An 18,376-nucleotide genomic window follows, 5' to 3' on the forward strand; every position below is an offset into this window, starting at 1 on the left:
CAGCTGGGTGCCTGGAGCCGTGGGGGTGGGGGTGGGCGGTGGCCGCAGCCTTCCCCGCAGAGGTGTGACCCGTGGGCGGGGACTGCGGGCACAGGGCGTAAGGGATCCCGGAAGGGCCGGGGGCAGGGTTAGGCACTGCCAGCTAGGCCCCGCCCGCTTCAAAGATCGCGGTGGGCGGGGCCTGGCAGCCCCGCCTCCTCCAGGGCAGCTCGCCACACGCGTGCGCAGTGGGCCGCAGAGCCGCCATGCCGGAGCCGCGCGGGTCGTCGCCGCTGCGGGTGAACGCGGCTTTCGCCGCGCGGTACGGCCGCTACCGGGAGCGCGAGGAGCTGCAGCGGCGTGAGTGCGGGGCGCATGCGCGCGGGGCGCCGGCGCGTGCGGGACCTTCAGGAAGTGGGGGGCGATCTGGTCCCCCCAGGCTGATCTGGGGGGCTCTCCTCTCTGCCCCGCAGTGAAAGATCGCTACGGGGACCGGGACAGCGGCGGCGACTCCAGCTCCGAGTCTGACTCCAGCGACGAGCGCGTGGTGAGCTTCCCCGCCCCGGCCCGCATCCCAACCCCGACGTACCACCCAACCATCGCGCCCTACGGGAGCGTCCAGCCCCCGCCCCCAATCCCATGAGGGACAGACAGCGCCCTCCCGTCCCCAGGGGGCTCCAAATCTCCCCCTGCCTCCCCTCCCCCGCCACGGATCCACTTACCCATCCTGATGTGTTAGGTGCCACCCCTCCGTCCCCCTTCGTCATCCCCAAAAGTCTCACATTTCTCAGTGTCCTCCGACTCTGTCCACAAAGTGCGGCATCCCTCTGCCACCTGGGGCGCCCAGCTTCTCCCCACATCAGCCCCGATCTTCTTCCCGGCCTCACCGTGCAGCCCAGCCCCTCCTTGCTGTCCCCCTGTGTCCTCTCTGCCCCATGTCAACCTCCTGTCGTCCCAGGAAGTACCCTCCCCTTGCCCGCTACCTTCTGTCTCATATCCTGTATCTATGTGTGTCCCGCCCCCGCCCACCCCCAAGAGGGCGCCTCTCCTTCCTCCACCTGTTTGACCCCCACACACACTCAGACCCAGCTCTCCAGCCCCCCACCCGCCTCTCCCCAGCAGGATTCCCCCCTCCTTCCTCCTAATGTAGCTCCTCTCTCCACCCTAATTCCCACCTCCTCAGCCCACCTGCCCTGGTTGCTTACTGCCCCCCATCACCGCCCCCACCAGGGCTCTCACCACCTCCCTTCTCAAGTCTCCCTCCATCCCTTTTCCTGCCTTAGGAGTTTGACCCCCAGCAGGAGCGCGACTTTTACAGGACTCTCTCCTTGTTGAAGAAGAGGGACCCCCGCATTTACCAGAAAGATGCCACCTTCTATCAGAGGCCAGGTCTGAGGCTGCTCCTGTCTGACGCCCAGGTCCCTCATCGCTTTATCACCCGTAGTTACTATTTAATAAATCATTGCACTCCAAAAGTCCTTAGCAGAGTGTCTTAGAGTATTACCTGTTGTTAATAACGGCTGTTCTGAGTGTGAATTACTCACTGAACAGTCACCGCCAGGTGGGATCCTGCTGTACAGCCAGGACCTGGTGGCTTGGGGATCTGAAACCTCGATCCGGCCCAGCCCAGTGGGATTCTCTACCTGGGGAAGGCAGGGGGTTGTGGGTGATGGCGGGTTTTCTGGTGGCCCCGCAGCATTGTCCTCGCAGAGCGAGGAGGAGCCCGAAGCCAAGGAGAAGCCCGAGAAGGTGCGGCCGATGTACCTGAAGGACTATGAGAGGAAGGTGATCTTGGAGAAAGAAGGGTGAGGAGAAAGCCTGACTCCCCTGCCCCCAGCCTTCCCAGGGCAGGTGGAGAGGTGGGTGGGGTTACCCCCGAATCCAGCACACCCCATGGGAGCACCCAAGCCCTGTCCCCCAGCCCCCTGAGGGCCAGACAGCCCTCCCTATCCCCAGGGGGTGGCCCCCTGGGGGTCTTAGGGGCCAGGTGGGAAGGAGCTGGCGACTCACTGAAATTGAGGATCCCCGTGTACCCCAGCTGCTGCTGGTTACAGCTCCCCGCCCCGTGGGGACAGACAGGCCTTGGGGGGTCTGTTCTCAAGCCCCCATCTTTCCTTGCGCAGCAAATATGTTGACGAGGAGAACTCAGATGGGGAGACCTCCAGTCAGAGACTCCAGGTGGGTGGGGTGGAGGCCGGGTGGGGGGCTGAGGGGCCCAGGGCTGGGCCTGAGGCCACGTCACTCTCTCCGCAGGAGGTCTCGTCTAAAAGTTACGTGGAAGAACAGAAACAGCTCAAGGAAAGGTGAGCCTGGGCTGCTGAGCAGATAGGAGCTGAGGCGTCTGGGTTGGATGGGTCTGAGTTCAAATCGAGCTCTGTCACTTAATGGCTGTGTGCCCTTGGGCACGTCACTCGCTCTCTCTGTGCCTCTGTTGCCTCATCTGTTCAATGGGGTTGATAATGCCCTCTGTGTCACAGCACCGCTCTGAGCTTGTCGGGGTTAATCTCGGGGCAGTGGGCAGGGCCAGCCGGCCCACCCTGAGGCTTGTTCTCTTGTGTGGGCAGCTTCCGCGCGTTCGTGGAGGACAGCGAGGAAGAGGACAGCGCCGGGGAAGGTGGCTCTGGGTTGCTGCAGAAACGTGCTAAAACCAGGGAGGAGAAGGTGGGTGCTTGGGCCCAGCTGGACCGGGGAGGGGGCGCTGGGGCTCCCGCAGACCCTCAGCGCCGGCCTTCCTCCAGGCCCAGGAGGATGCTGATTACGTCGAATGGCTGAAGGGGCAGAAGGAGATTCAGAACTCGGACACCTTGAAAGAACTGGTGAGTTCCCGTGCATGGTCACTGAAGAACTATATCCTGCCCCATCTCCATCCAACCTTTTCCCAGAAACCGACGCTATAGAGGGTAGCCAAGGGCATATCCTCTGAGGATGGGGTGTGCCGCTCTCTGGGCCTCAGTTTCCACATCTGTAAAATGGGGATAATGCCACTCATAGGCTGGCCGTGACATTTAAGTTACTTAAATCCGCTTGGTGCCCGTGCCCGCCCTCCTTCCCTGCTCCCGAGTCCCTGACCTGGGTCCTGTCACCCCCTCACCCCCAGAGTCACCTTAAAGAATACTGGAACAACCCAGAGCTGGACGAAGGGGAGCAGTTCCTGCGGGATTACATCCTCAACAAGCGCTATGAGGAGGAGGAAGATGAGGAGGAGGAGGAGGAGGAGGAGGAAGGGTGAGCTGCCATGTCCCCCAGGGGCCTGGAGCCAATGCTGGCCAGAAAGCAAAGGCCCTGGGTGTTTCCTTTTTCACACAGAGTTAGTCATTGGTGAGGAAGAGCCGCAGAGTGTGGGCTCTGGGGCCGGTGGCACTGGTTCAAATCCTGGCCCTGCCGCTAGACTTCCGTGCCTCAGTTTCCCCATCTGTAAAATGCGGGTAACGCACCATACCGTAGGGTTCTTGTGAGGATTAGATGAGTTAACACGGCTGGTACGCAGGAGTGCAGAGCTCGGCTGACCCCCCGTCCCGCCCCATCTCGTCCCTCAGGGTCCCCGGCCCCCCAGTCCAGCTGGCCGTGGATGACTCCTCAGACGAGGGCGAGCTGTTTCTGAAGAAACAGGAGGACTTTGAGCATAAGTACAACTTCCGCTTCGAGGAGCCGGACTCAGCCTTGGTGGGTGACCAGGGCTGGGCTGGGGAGGACCCGGCTTGTGGGGCCCAGGCCGGGAGGGCCCGGAATCATCTCTGTGGCCCTGCCGGTCCCCCCTGCTGCCCACAGGTCAAGACCTACCCTCGGAGCATCGCGTCCTCCGTGCGCCGCAAGGATGAGCGCAGGAAGGAGAGGAGGGAGGAGACGAGGGAGAGAAAGAAGAGGGTGAGTGTGGGGGCGGCGGGCAGGGGAGGGCCCCCAGCCTGCCAGGAGAGCCCACGTCCTCTCCCCCTCCCCCTCGGCCTGCCGCCCGCAGGAGAAAGCGAAGAAGCAGGAAGAGCTGAAGCAACTCAAGAACCTGAAGAGGAAGGAGATTCTGGCCAAGCTGGAGAGGCTGCGGCAGGTCACAGGCAACGAGACCCTGGGCTTTGAGGAGCGGGACCTGGAGGAGGACTTCGACCCCACCCGGCACGACCAGCTCATGCAGGTGCGGGCCCTGCGCCCCGGCCCGGCCATGCAGTCGAGTGCTCAGCAGTGTGGTCTTTGAATTAGCGGTTGTTTCCTGGCTGTGTGGCCTCAGAGAAGTGACTTGACCTCTCTGAGCCTGTGTCCCTGCCTGTAAAGTGTGTCCAACCATAGCAGCTACCTCAGGGCTGTTGTAAGGATAGCCTGAGAGGAGTATACGTAAAAGTTTAGTTGGTAAATGCTCAAGGAACAGTGGGTTGCTGTATTTCCTTTAAACTCATTTATTGAGCCATTAATGTTTATTGTTGTATTTGTGGGAACACAGCATCAGGCCATGGAAACAGGCGATGAGGGCTGTGTGGGAGAAACAGTAGGGACCACAGGTGCCCCAAAGAGGCCCCTGAGCAAGCCTGGGAGGTCAGGGAAGGAGACTGAGGATGCGTAGTTAGGCCAGGTGAAAACCTGAGTGAGTGGCTGCTATGTAGTCAGAGTTCAGCCTTCACTTTCTAGAAGCTCAGTTCTGAGCTTCAGTTTCTCAATGGAACAGAGGTAGTTTCTGTCTCTTGGGGTGCTTGTGAGAATGCAGCGCAATGCAGCCCAGCATTGGGCATAGAGGAGGTGCTTAATAAATGACATGGTTAGCAATACCTGCTTTTGCCAGGCCCCCACTGGGTGCTGGATACCCAGGGGCAAAGGCCAGGAGCGGGGAGAGCACTGGGTCTGTGGAACTGCATGGCAGCCAGTGGAGCAGGGGACAGGGGGTGGGTGGAGCAAGATGAGCCCAAGAAGGGGGTGTGGAGGGGCCTGGACACGCAGGCTTCCCGCATCAGGAGCTGGCTCCTGAGGGGGCACTGGGGAGCCATGTAAGGTGCGGGAGTAAGGCCATCTGGGGGGGGGGGGGCCCTGCTGACGTCCGGGCCCCGACCCTACAGAGGTGCTTCGGGGCCGAATACTACGGCACGACGGAGGAGGAGAAGCCACAGTTTGAGGAAGAGGAAGGGCTGGAAGGTGAGGTCACCCGGGGCCGGGCTGGGGGTGTGGGCGCTGGGCCTGAGGCCTCAAGTCCCGCTCTGACCCTCGGGCCACCGCTGCCTGTCTGTCCCCTGGAACCAGACGACTGGAACTGGGACACGTGGGCCGGGCCCGAGCAGGGCGGAGCGTGGAGCCTGGAGGAGCCGCACTGTGAGGACCCCGACTTCAATGTAGGTGCCACGGCGCGGGGGCCGGGGGTTGGACTGCCTCGGGGGCCCCGAGGGCTGGGCTCACCTGCGCATCCCGGCAGATGGACGCCGACTACGACCCCAGCCAGCCCCGGAGGAGGCAGCGCGAGGCCCCCTCGACGGGCAAGAGGAAGCGCAAGTCGCCTTTCGCGGCGGCCGTGGGGCGGGAGAAGCCGGTGTTCGAGCCGGGTGAGGCCCCGGGCGGGCGGGCGGGCGGTGGGCAGCGGGGGCTCGCAGGGCCCGGACAGCCCGGCAGCCTGGCTCTCCCCCAGGGGACAAGACCTTCGAGGAGTACCTGGACGAGTATTACCGGCTGGACTACGAGGACGTCATCGACGACCTGCCCTGTCGCTTCAAGTACCGCGCCGTGGTGCCCTGCGACTTTGGGCTGAGCACTGAGGAGGTGGGGCCTGGGGCGGGCGCAGGACGCTTGGGGGCCGCCCAGGAGGCAGGGGGGCTTCAAAGAAATCTTTGCCCATAACACGCCCCATAAATCTCACTATTAGTTCTGTTCCTGTCTGTCTGTCTGCAGCAGGGTGGCTGTTAAAACTTGGGGCGCTCTGGAACCAGATGGCCCGGGTTCAAATCCTGGCTCGGCCACTCACCAGCTGTGTGACTTTGGGCATGTGACTTAAGGCTCCGTGCCTCAGTTTCCCCACCTGTAAAATGAGCCTAATAATGGCCCCCACCTCGTGGCTGTGGAGGTGAAACAAACGTCTGTGGCTCTTTGAACGTCACTTGTCTCAGCCCTGCTGGCTGTGGGTGACTGACTCGTCGTGATCAGTAAAAATGTTTATTGAGCTTATACCATCTGTGTCCACTTACTTAATCTTTCTGACCTTCCAGCAGGTTCTGAGGGGGTGGCCACCTCGTAAGTGGGGAAACTGAGGCCTGCAGGCAGGAGCCTGGAGGTTGGGAAGCTGGGTCTCATCTGTAATTGGCAAACCCGGTCCCTGGCACGGAGACCCCTGCCCTGTTCTGGGGCTGCCGGGACCAGGGCACATGGGCGAGGGCTCCCGGGCCCAAACCGGAAGCTGAAATGAGCCACTTCCTGGCTGTGTGACTTGGGGCAAGGATCCCTCTCTGAGCCTCAGTTTCCCCGTATGATGCCCCCTGCAGAAAGCATCCAGCGGCCTCCGCGGAAATCAGTTCTTTGCCCCCATCGTGACATCCCTGCTAAGTGGTACTAACGTTACCTCGATTTGCCCAATGAGGTGACTAAGGCTTAAAGAGTCAGGGTCCCCGGGGCTCACGCACAAAGACCTCCCCCCACTCTGTTCCCTGGCAGATCCTCGCGGCTGATGACAAGGAGCTGAACCGGTGGTGCTCTCTGAAGAAGACCTGCATGTACAGGTGACGGGCGGGGCGGCGCTGGTGCCCCAGGAGGAGGGCGGGCGGGCAAGCGCGGGCACCTCGCGACAGGTGTGTCCTCCGGGCGCCCGCAGGTCGGAGCAGGAGGAGCTGCAGGACAAGCGGGTGTACAGCCAGAAGGCCCAGAACTCATGGAAAAAGAGGCAGATCTTCAAGTCGCTGTGCCCGGAGGAGTGAGTGTCGCGGGGCGGGGGCGGGGGGGGGGGGAGCCTGCAGGCCCAGGTTTTGAGTCGTGCTGTGCCAGCCATTCGCTATGTGACCTTGGGAACGGGCTTCCCTTCTCTGATACCTGGTTCAAATCCTGGCTGGACTGTCACTGTGTGACCTTGGGCAAGTCACCGCCCGTCTCTGGGCCTGTTGCCTCATTTATAAAATGGGGATAAAGATGACTCATTTCTTGTTGGGTTTTTTGAGGATTAAGTGAATTAATTCATATAAAACAGAGTAAATCCCATATAGGTGTTAGCTATTGTTATGTTATTCTTTGCTGATCTATAAGGCGGAGGTGATAGAAGCTCACGAGGTTGATTTGGAGGTGAAATGGGTTAATTTATATGAATAGCTCAGTGTAGGCAGAGGTGCAAATACTGGAATTATGGGCCATGCACTCCAGCCTCAGGGTTCAGGAGAAAACCTGCTGTGAGCCCCCACAGGCCCCGGAATTGCTGCCTCTCTGAGCCTCTCCTTTCCTCATCTGTAAAATGGGGGACGTGTGCCCAGGAAGGGGCCTAATCGTGCCCGGCCCGAGCCCTGACTCCGCCCCCCCCCCCGCCAGGCCGGAGACGCCCACGGAAGCCACAGGGAAGCCGCGGAGAGACAACGCGGGCTCGCAGGGGCAGCTGGCGGCGCCCGATGGGGCCTGCGGGAAGCAGCCCCGGCCTGGGAGCCCCCCGGCACAAGAAGGGGCGGCCCCGGAGTCGCCGGAGTCGCGCACTGAGCAGCCAGCCCCCCCGAGGCGGAGGAGGGGCAAGAAGGCGCGGCTCCTGGGCCCCACGGTGACCCTCGGTGGCCGCGAGTTCAGCCGCCAGAGACTCCAGGCTTTCGGCCTCAACCCCAAGCGGCTGCACTTCCGCCAGCTGGGCCGGCAGCGCAGGAAACAGCAGGCACCCAAGAGCGGCCCCTGAGCCCCAGGGAGCGGCCAGGGGCCCCCGGGCTCCTCTCCTCCAGTCAAGCCCCCGAATGCACCCCGCCCTGTCCACTGCGTAGACTGTCATGTCTGCCCGCGGGCAAGGGCGCACGCCCATCCTACAGATGTGGAAACTGAGGCCGACTTAAGCTTCCCCAGGTGACTTGGAAACATACCCGGGGCCCCATCCCTCAAATGCTGGGTCCAGCCACAGCCAAGGTCAAGTCAACGGCTTTATTAGCCCCCGGCGGCCACACATCCCCCCTCCCACCACCACGGGCCCTTGGTAGGGTGGAGGCTTGGGGAGCAGCGAGGGGCGCGGGCGTCCAGTGCAAACTACAGTACTTGAGTGAGGCCCTGAGTGGGTGCCCGGAGCCCGCCCGCCCTCCGTCCCTGCGAGGAGGGCTCGGCCCCTGGCTGGATGGCCCCAGCCCGGAGCTGTCTTGGACTGGACTCGTTGCGCTTGTCAAGGCAGCGGCGAGAAGGGGAAATCGTATCCCGCCAGAGTTTCAAGCTCCACACCCAGCGTGACATAAATAGAAAAATAAATAGTGTCGCATCTTCTCCCCCATCCCTCCCTTTATAAAAACACAAAGTCCTCGGAGCTCGGGCGTTTGCCCTTGAGGAGCCGCCCGGCGCGAGGGAGCCGCAGCGTGGGCTGGGAGAGCTGCGAGCAGAGGTCGTCCAGGCTGTGGTCCTGAGCGTGGCCCTCGGCCAGGGTGAACATGGGGTATCGCTCTGTGGCCGAGGAGGAGCTGAGGACCTGGGGGCAGCAGGGAGGGAGGCTCAGCCCCAAACGCAGTGGCCCTGTTAGCTACCCTAATAGAGATATTTATCAGCTGCTTCGGTCAACTCAGTTTCCATCCCTTCAGGGCCGTGACAGACCAGCCAATCAGCATCGGACAGTGATTGGCTCAGGGATGAGCATGTGACCCAGCGCAGCCAATGAACGGCAGCCCTGGGATTTTGGCTGCATCTGCTGGGAAAGTGGGGCTCCCTTTCCACTGAACTGAGAGGCAGTGCCCAGCAAGGCTGGCGGCCACCTCTTGCCACCATAAGGGTAAAGCCCTGTCGGGACATCAGAGCCAGGAGACAGGGAGTGGTCCTGCCACTTGAGCCAGTGGATGCAGCTGTCTCCCAAGGCAGTGATGCTCCTAACTTTTCATTTTATGCCCCTTTTTCGTTCTAATCAGTTACAGCTGGGCTTTTGTGGCCTGTGGACAGGGGAATCATCTTGACAACACAGCTGGGAAGCAGCGTCCCCAGGCCTGCTGGCCTGGAGGCCTCTGTTCCTCTTCCACCCCAGCCCCGGCCCTTGTCCCCCACCCTACCCTGCTCCTCTTGCTCACCCTGGTCAGCTCCGAGCAGAGCATCTCAAACTCCTTCCTGTCTCCAGCATAGAAGCCCACCGTACAGCTCGGGTCCATCTTGGTGAAGGCCATCTTGCGGGGGGAGGTGCAATGGAAGGACTGGGGCAGACACACGAGGGGAGCTCAGGGGGCCCCAGCTCCCTGCACACGCCCCCAACCCCACCCCAGGGATCCCAACTCACCTCTAAGGGGAAGTCAGCCTGGCTGACGTCCACGGTTGGCTGGCAGTAGTGGGGGTCCAGGTAGAGCAGGAAGTCATCTGCGGGGGAGGAGGCGTGAGCGGGAGTGGGGAAGGGTAAGGTGGGCCAGGATGGAGCGGGATGGGGTGGGCCTACCCTGGTAGCCGATAAAGTACAGCGAGTGCCGAGGCTTGCCCCCCATGATGCCCAGGCACAGCTCAGAACGCAGGAGCTCCTGCAGGAAGGAGAGTGGGTGAAGAAGAGGTCTCAGGGCAGGTGCTATCAGATAGTCACTCAACAAACGCTTAGCAAATGCCCAATGCCCTGGGGGCAGCAGTGACCAAGAGAGACAAAACTACAGTTCCTCACAGAGCTGACATTCTAGTGTGGGCAACAAACAAGGAACAAGATGAATGGGTTTTGTCATGTGTCAGAAGCTGATGATATTGGCAGAAGAATAAAGGAGGGAGGGGGGCTTTGCAATTTTAAATAGGGAGGTCAGGAAAGGCCTCACTGAGAGGTCATGTCTCAGGGCATCTCAGGAAAGAGCACTCCAAGCAGAGGGAAGAGCAGGTGCAAAGGCCCTGAGGCAGGCATGTTCTGAGAACAGTGAGGAGGCCCGGGCGGCTGGAGCAGAGTGAAGCGAGGAGGAGCGTGGGGGCAGCAGATGAGGTCAAGGAAGGGACAGGGACATGGTGCAGGGCCTTGTGGGCTCTGGGGAGAACTTTGGCCTTTACTCTGAGCATAAACACACCAGGTTCTTTCCAGCACTCCTCCTCCGGCTCCTCATGTGCCCCTGGCTGGAGAGGGGCTTTCCTAGGCTGTGTAGCCACCCCCTTCTGCCCTTCTCCTGTTAGTTTTAGTTCCTTTACAGTCCGAGTTGTCACAGCTGTCAGTTTGGTCCCAGATCCCCTGCCTGTCACTCCCCCATCAGAATGTCCACGCCAGAGAGCACGAATTTTTGCCTGTTCTGTTCATCTCTGAATCCCCAGCCTAAGTGCTCCGTAACTATTGAATACACAGATGGAGCGATGAAGCATAACCCAAGCCGGAACCACCTGGAAAGTTCCAGGCGGGAGGCACAGTGGAATCTGGCTGAGCCTACCTTCACGCAGGGCACGTACACGGGGTTGAGAGTCTCGCCACCCAGCCGCACGGGCACCAGGATGACCACAGACTTCCACTCGGCTGTGGGATCCGGCCTGGCGACCAGGCGTGCCACATCCGCCTTGTACACTGGAAGGAAAGGGCAGCAGGTGACCTTCGACCCGTCCTTCAAGCCTCAGAGTGTGGCCCTCCACGCCCAGGGGCCCAGCCTCTCAGGGGTGACACTCCCGTCATCAGTGGAGAAGGATGTCTTTCCAGTGCCCCCAAATTTCCTCAGACAATCCCACGGCCTCCAGGCCAGTGTGGATGCCCCATTTTACAGAAAGGCCCTGAGATTTGGACAAAGAGTGTAAAGCCGGGAAGAGGTGGGGCGCCTCCGCAGGACCAGGCCTGACTCGTCCTCACTGAGCCGGCGCCTTGGTTTGCCAATATGGAAACGGGGGCACCGAGTAGCGCGCCCCTCACCAGCACGTCCCTGTGTGTGTCTTCTCCTCAGTTCTCTGCTGGGCTCCATTCTCCCGCCTCCTCCCTTGCTATGGAAACCCCTTCCTGGCTCCCAGACAAGAAGATTCAACCCTTTCTGGAGACACAGCTGCTCTGGTCTGAACAATTGTGTGCCCCCCAAATTCATGTGCTGAATCCTAACCCCCAGGGGGATGGCGTGAGGAGGTGGGGCCTCTGGGGGGTGATTAGGTCATGAGGATGGAACCCTCATGAGTGGGATTAGTCACTTATAAAGGGACCCCCAAGAGCTCCCTTGTCCCTTCCACCCTGTGAGGACACAGCAAAATGAACCAGGAAGTGGGCACACCAGACACTGAATCCGTGGGTGCCTTGATCTTGGACTTCACAGCCTCCAGAATTATGAGAAATAAATTCCTGTTGTTTATAATCTGCCCAGTCTATGGTGTTGGTGTCAGAGCAGCCCTAACAGACTAAGACAATGACTCTCTATGAAAATCAAACCTTGCCTGCCAATCCCTACAATTCTGCATAAAAATTGACAGGTTTTATAGATTCCCTGATATCAATCCACAGAGGCTCCTATTAATTTAAGACCCTTTCGAAACTGATTTGGAGGGTAGCAAGGAAGAATAACAATAATAGCTAATATTTAGTGTCACACTTAGTATGTGACAAGCACAGCTCTAAGGATTTTACTTGAATTACTGACTTATTTAATCCTCGTGACAACCCTATGAGGCGGAGACCAGACTTTCGTACATGTTAGAATTGTGTGCAGAGTAAGAGTTAATTGGACCCGACAGAAGGAAGTCCTGATGTCCTTTACTCTGTTACTCGGAGAGAAGCTCCTGAAGTTTCTTCTCCTGGCTCCCGAGGGAGTGGAGGGACCCTCAGGGCCTCCCCTGTGTGGGCCTGGAATCCTTTCCAAGGGTCCCTCTGCCCCAGAATTTGTTTCAACCTCTGAGGAAGGTGGGTCCTATGAGGCAGTGGTAGCAACCAGCTCAGGGTGAGAATGCTGTGACCGTGGTCCCCTTACCTGTGCAGTCCTGAGAAACGTACACCACCAGGCGGGTGGCCTCTGAGCAGCTTTCCACTGCTTTCCTGGGGGCGAGAGGGAAGGCCTGAGCTCCTGGGGGTACCCAGCGGCTCCCGTGTCCCCTGCAGTGGCCCTCACCTGAGTATATGTGCCACCAGAGACGGCCCATACCAGTCACCCGCCTTCTTGCCAGAGCTCTGCCCAAGCTCCACCAGCCGGTGCAGGCCGAAGGGGGCCCGGGGGTGGTCGGCGAACCAGGATACAATCTGCCGGTGCCGGCGCTCCTGCTCCAGCTCGGGGGCGCCCTGGGCCCAGCGCGGGGGCATCCATCGGGCAGGCCCACGGTACCGGCCGGGAGAAGCCAACGCCGACGGCTCAGGGGGGCCCAGGCCCGCGCCCTCCGCCCACGTCCAGTCTGGTGGGGATGGAGCACACAGTCAAACGGTGCTGGTGTGTGGGGGCAAGGTTCCCATTTCCAGCTGCTCTGCACACAGTGCTAATGCTCCCAAGACTCCGTGTGAAACTTATTTTGTAAATCACTCTCACCGCCCCCTAAACCTACTTTAGGCACAATTCTAACCTGACTTTAGGCTCTTAGTTTATGCACAATTCAAACCCTCTGAGCTGGGTGGTTGGCGCTGTACTCCTAGTGCGCCCTCCCCTCTGCTGCTCACCTCTGGGCAGGAAATGCAGCAGCAGGCCCTGCGCCAGCATCATCTGCCCGCTGCGCAGCATGCAGCCCCAGCCACAGTCCGAGGTCAGGCAGCCCCCCCCCAGGGGCGGGAAGTCCCGGCGGTAGGTGAGCCACAGGCGGGAGGCAAAGTCCCGCTGGAAACGCTGGATGTCACCTACAAGAGCGGGGCTTGTCAGCTGCCACCAGGAACGCCCCTAGGGGCCTCCCCCAACCCTGGCCTGGGGCCGCCAGCTCACCCTCGCTCTCGAAGCGGTACCGGCGGCCGCAGAGGTGGACGCTGGAGATCTTGCTAAAGCTGGTGCGGCTTTTGACTGCCCAACCTGGGGAGAGGCGGGGCAGCGCCCAGCGAGATGTCTGTTTTGTTGCAGACACGCAACATAACAGTTACAAGAGCCACAGCGCCTCCATCCCCCGTCTGTGCAATGGGGACCTCCTAGTTCCTATCTCAGGGTGGCACTGGGGAATCCGTGTCACACTCCTCTTAGATGGAGGCGGGGCCCCTAGTAACAGCCACACGAGTGTCTGCCACTAATTCTGGATGAATTCAGGCAGTTGTGACTCTTGCACCCATTTTACAGAGAGGAAAAAAGGAGGCACGGGGAAGCAAAAAAGCTTGCCCAAAGTCACACGGGGAAGGACGGACCTGCAAACACACTCCCTGTTGGACCTGCCCCCGGGCCGCCCTGGGCAGGGCAGGGCGGGGACCCGCAGGTGACTCACAGGCGGACGAACAGTGGGACGCCCGGCAGGGGCAGTTCTCCTGGCCTCCCACCGACCCCCCGGCCCGACCCCGCGTCAGAACCCACCGCGGGCCCGCCCCTCCTCACCGTACTTGACGTTGTTCCAGGCCGTCAGGAACTTCGCCTTAAACTTGTCCACCTCGTCCGGCTCCCCGGGGGCGGCCCCGGGCGGGCCAAGCGTGGGCCCGCTGGCTCCGGAGGGGCCCAGGCCGTTGGGGTCCGGGGCCCGGGGGCCCCGCGGCCTGCGGCCCTCGGGGCGGCGCGCGTCCTCCGGGCTCCCGCTCCGGTACTGCGCGGCGGCCGGCGACACGGAGTTCATGGGCGCCGGGGGCGGACCGAGGGCCGGGGCCGCGCGCGAGCTCCCCGGGGCCGGGACGCGGCCGGGACGCGGGCGCCGGAGGGGGCGCTAGTGGGCGCTCGACGCGGCGCCCAGGCCCCCGGACCCCGCGCGGGACGCTGTCACCGCCGCCGCCGCCATTTTAGCGGCCCTGGTCCCGGGAGGGAGGCGGGCGTGACACGGCCGGACGCCCCGCCCCGGCCCGGCCCCCAGCCTGGATCCCCGGCCCTGGGCCCGGGTGGCTACGCGGGGGCCTCCAGACGCGGCGCCTCCCCGCGGCGCCCCACCAACTCCACGCCCGCCCGCCTTATCGCGGCGCCCAGGCGCGCCCAGCCCTGCAGGCCCTTATCTCCGGCCCCAGAGCCGGGGAGCCCCGCCCCCGCGCCGGCCCGGCCCGGCCACGCCCCTATCCCCGCCCCCGGGCCGGCTCGGCCCCGCCCCTATCCCCGCCCCCGGGCCGGCTCGGCCCCGCCCCTATCCCCGCCCCGGGCCGGCTCGGCCCCGCCCCTATCCCCGCCCCGGGCCGGCCCCGCCCCCCCCCGGCCCCCCCCCCAGCCCAGCTCTCCCCCGGCCCTAGCCCCGCCCTGGCCTCGGCCCCGCCCCCAGGCCCGCTCGGCACCGGCCCCGCCCCCGGGCCGGCCCCGCCCCAGGCCTGGTAGACCCCCCTGGCTCCGCCCCTAGCCCCGCCCCCAGCACATCTCGGCCCTGGCTCCGCCCCTAGCCCCCACCCCCGGACTCGGCTCCGCCCCCGCCCCAGCTTGGCCCCGGCCCGCCCTCGGCCCCCCACCTCGCGCCCCGCGGGTACGCACTTGCCCGGGTCCACCCCAGACAAGAGCGCCTCTCCTCGGGCTGCGCACCCACAGCCCGCCTCCGCCTGGGGCCAAACCTGTGTGTGACACCCCCTCCCCACCCCGCTGCTCCCTCCTCCCGAGCCACATCTCTCTGTGCCTCAGCTTCCTCGGGGAGCAAACGGGGGCGCCAACCCACGCCGCAACATAGACGAATCTTCCGACCACTTTGCTGAGGGGAAGGGGCCGGACAACAAAGAAGAGCAGATGCTCTCTGGTGCCATTTGCATAACACTCGAGAAGCGCGACCTCATCCGGAGTAAGGGAAGGCAGCTCAGCGGGCGCCTGGGGGTGGGGTGGGGCGAGGCGAGAGGGAGGGGTTTCCAAAGCGCGAGAGGATCCTTTTCGGGGCGGTGGATATGTTTAGTATCTTGTTCGTGGTCATGGTTTCCAAGGTGTGAAAACTCATCGGATTGTACACTTTAAATGTGTGTGGTTTATTGCATGTCAATTACGCTTCCAGAAAGCTGTAAAAAAATTTAATGCATCTAACTCAGAGGACTGTTTGGAGGACAGGGTGAGTTCATCCGTGTGAAGTGCTTAGCGTGGCATTTGAGGCACAGTTAGGACTCTGCAGAAGCCAACCGCCACCTCGAAGGCGGGATGACGCTGTAGTGACCCTGCGAACCACAGAGAGGGTGGCCTCTAGTGGCTAGCCCCAGGGCTCTGTCCTCAGCAGGCTGCAGGAAGTCGGTGAGGATTTGGATGAGTGTAGGAGATGTGAAGAAGACACAAAAGGATCCTGACTTTCCCTCCTGCGGCTCTCCAGTCACTCACATCCTTTCAGGCACATCTGCCTCCTTTCTCAGACTCAAGAGGTACCATACCACCTCAGGACCTTTGCACTTGCTGTTCCCTGTACTAGATAGACCTCTCTTCCCTGAGATATCCACACAGGTTTCCCTCAGCCTACTTCACGACTTTATTCAAATTTCACCCCCAAGGCGTGATCACCTTCAAAATTCCACCCCCCTCAACCTTTCCGCCCACTCACTCTTAGGATCCTTCTCTGCTATATATTTTTTCCGGTTACCACCACCTGATTTTCTGAGTCAGCTGGGGCTGCTGTAACAAATACCGCAGACAGGGTGGCTTCAACAACAGATGTTTATTTCTCCCGGTTCCAGGGGGTGGAAGCCTGAGATGGGGGTGCCAGGACGGCCGGAATCCTGGTGAGGACCCCCTTCCTGGGTGATGTCCTCACACAGCATCTCCTTAGTGCATACAGAGAGAGCCAGCTCCTGTCGCTTGCTCTCTTCATAAGGGCACTAATCCCATCTCAGGGTCCACCCTCGTGACCTCAGCTAACCCCCATTACCTCCCAAATCCATCACATTTCAACATGAATTGGGGGGCTGCAACACTGAGACCATAGCATTGATTATATATATATAATTTCCATGTTTATTACCTCTGTCCCCACCACACCATGATGGCAGGGTCTCTGTCCATCCCCGTCACTGCTGGATTCTCAACACTCAGCGTGTGGCCTGGCACACAGTAGGTGCTCTGTAACACAGTGGTTGCAAGAAACGACTTGTGAAATGGAAGGAGAACGTGTTGCCTCACAGGGCACAGAGGGGCTGTGGGGGCCACGGGTGACCCCCTTCTGTTTGGTCTGGTGGCTGACCCTCCCCCATGGCCACAGCTGGTTCCTCCCTCGAGGGGGGTGTTTTACAGTGTGGCCCTGGATTCCTTGCCCTTCGCCCCCCGCCCCATGAGTACAGCCACAGCATCAGCTCCCCATCCAGGTCTCCGTCCCCAGCCCCGGGTCCAGCCGCCACCTCTGCTCCCCCCAGGATGTCCCCCAGGTTCAGCGCACCCCGAACTGGTCCTGCATTTCTCCCCCCCTGGCTTTTGCTCCCATGCTCCTGCCCGCCCCCAGCCTCCACCACCTCCCTCATCACGGCCTGTCTGGCCTCCTCTTCCTAATCTGTCCCCACTTGTCCTCATACCCGCAGAGCAGCTCAGTAGTCATGGCCACCTGGGTGGACGCTGCAGCCAGGTGTCTTGGACAGCAGACCTTGCCTCTGTGTGCCTCAGTTTCCTCATCCGCCAAATGGGGTAGTTATATTCTCTCCTTTCTAGGGTTCGCGAGAAGGATGAAACGAATACGCAAAATGCTTCGAACAGGGCCGGCCCTGTGGCTTGGTGGTTAAGTGCGCGCGCTGCGATGCTGGTGGCCCGGGTTCGGATCCCGGGTGCGCATCAAGGCACCGCTTCTCCGTTCATCCTGAGGCCGAGTCCCACATACAGCAACTAGAAGGATGTGCAGCTACGACATACAACTATCCACTGGGGCTTTGGGGGGAAAAAATAAAATAAATAAAATCTTTAAAAAAAAAAAAAAATGCTTCGAACACTGCCTGGCACATAGCAACCGCCACTCTAGCGTGAACTGTTACAACAAGAATGTTGTCATTCTTGTTCCCACCACTGCCCTCCCAGGTCCGGCCACCATCACCACTGTCACCTGGTTCCCGGCCTCCTGGCTGCCACCTGTGACCCCTCAAATCCACACGACAGCTGGAAGAACCTATCTATTAATAATTGTTTTTCTTTTTCAAATGATGCTAAACATTCACTTTGTTTATTTGTGGGTTTTTTTAGAATTTTTTATTTTAAAAATAATTAATCTCTTTTTTGAGATATAATTGATGTATAACATTACATTAGTTTCAGGAGTACAGCATAATGATTCAATATTTGTATATATTGTGAAATGGTCACCACAATAAGTCTACTTAACATTTGTTAACTAAAAATAAAATATTTGTTCTAAATATAATTTTTTTGTGTGTGTGTGAGGAAGATCAGCCCTCAGCTAACATCCATGCCAATCCTCCTCTTTTTGCTGAGGAAGACTGGTCCGGCGCTAACATCCGTGCCCATTTTCCTCCACTTTATATGGGACGCCACCACAGCATGGCCTGACAAGCGGTGTGTCAGTGCACGCCTGGGATCCGAACCCGGCCCACCAGCAGCAGAGTGCACGCACTTAACCGCTATGCCACGGGGCCAGCAAAAATATTTTATAAAATAAAATTATTTTGGGGCTGGCCCAGTGGCGTAGTTAAGTTGCACGCTCTGCTTTGGTAGCCTGGGGTTCACACGTTCACATCCCAAGCATGGACTGACACACCGCTTGTCAAGCCATGCTGTGGCAGCGTCCCACATGTAAAGTAGAGGAAGATGGGCACAGATGTTAGCCCAGGGCCAATCTTCCTGAGCAAAATAAATAAATAAATAAATAAATAAATAAATAAGTAAATAAAATTATTTTTATAACAATTTCCACCACACCAAAAAAATCTAGAGCAGCACTGTCCAGTAGAAATATAACGTGAGATATAATTTTCAATATTCTAGTAGTCATGTTAAAAAATATACAAATAATCCAATTAAAAAATAGGGAGAGGATCTATATAGACATTTTTCCAAAGAAGACATACAGATGGCCAACAGGCACATGAAAAGATGCTCAACATCACTAACCATCAGGGAAATGGAAATCAAACCACAATGAGATATCACCTCAGACCTGTTCGAATGGCTGTCATCAAAAAGACAAGAAATAAGTGTTGGCGAGGATGTGGAAAAAAGGGAACCCTTGTGCACTGTTGGTGGGAATGTAAATTGGTACAGCCACTACGGAAAACAGTACAGAGGTCCTCAAAAAATTAAAAATAGAAAAACCCTATGAGGGCCGGCCCCGTGGCTTAGCGGTTAAGTGCGCCTGCTCCACTGCTGGGCGGCCCCGGGTTTGGATCCTGGGCAGCGCACCGACTCACCACTTCTCC

General features: G+C 59.9%; 2 protein-coding genes and 1 long non-coding RNA gene across 4 annotated transcripts; 1 reads left to right on the top strand and 2 right to left on the bottom strand.

The window, feature by feature from the left end:
* Positions 1 to 216: 216 nt before the first annotated feature.
* On the top strand, positions 217 to 8,364 carry KRI1 (KRI1 homolog). Its single transcript, XM_087425467.1, has 19 exons — positions 217 to 339; positions 453 to 526; positions 1,263 to 1,368; positions 1,676 to 1,784; positions 2,103 to 2,157; positions 2,233 to 2,282; positions 2,544 to 2,640; positions 2,718 to 2,795; positions 3,077 to 3,204; positions 3,516 to 3,642; positions 3,748 to 3,843; positions 3,935 to 4,105; positions 5,016 to 5,091; positions 5,197 to 5,285; positions 5,366 to 5,492; positions 5,576 to 5,706; positions 6,592 to 6,656; positions 6,749 to 6,847; positions 7,450 to 8,364. Exons 1-19 carry the CDS (start codon positions 246 to 248, stop codon positions 7,796 to 7,798), a joined length of 2,121 nt encoding a protein of 706 aa, XP_087281593.1. The 5' UTR covers positions 217 to 245; the 3' UTR covers positions 7,799 to 8,364.
* Positions 8,021 to 14,046, bottom strand: ATG4D (autophagy related 4D cysteine peptidase). 2 transcript variants are annotated; one of them, XM_087425468.1, is made up of 10 exons: positions 13,479 to 14,046; positions 12,888 to 12,971; positions 12,632 to 12,805; positions 12,096 to 12,372; positions 11,958 to 12,022; positions 10,455 to 10,585; positions 9,506 to 9,584; positions 9,353 to 9,429; positions 9,150 to 9,242; positions 8,021 to 8,563 (listed from the first exon to the last, which is right to left on the bottom strand). In XM_087425468.1, the coding sequence occupies exons 1-10, from the start codon at positions 13,708 to 13,710 to the stop codon at positions 8,381 to 8,383; spliced, it is 1,395 nt and encodes a 464-aa protein (XP_087281594.1). In that variant the 5' UTR covers positions 13,711 to 14,046; the 3' UTR covers positions 8,021 to 8,380. The 2 variants fall into 2 exon arrangements, with proteins under 2 accessions (XP_087281594.1, XP_004442733.2); XM_004442676.3 differs by having other exon boundaries at positions 9,150 to 9,269; positions 13,479 to 14,042.
* A 1,920-nt stretch (positions 14,047 to 15,966) lies between these two features.
* Positions 15,967 to 16,631, bottom strand: LOC147912128 (uncharacterized). Its single transcript, XR_015550189.1, has 2 exons — positions 16,532 to 16,631; positions 15,967 to 16,085 (listed from the first exon to the last, which is right to left on the bottom strand). It is a non-coding gene; the product is annotated as an uncharacterized LOC147912128 (long non-coding RNA).
* Positions 16,632 to 18,376: the final 1,745 nt, after the last annotated feature.

This window comes from Ceratotherium simum, chromosome 39 (genome assembly GCF_057802395.1).
Source record: "Ceratotherium simum simum isolate JZ-2026a chromosome 39, ASM5780239v1, whole genome shotgun sequence".
NCBI classification, from domain to species: Eukaryota; Metazoa; Chordata; class Mammalia; order Perissodactyla; family Rhinocerotidae; genus Ceratotherium; species Ceratotherium simum.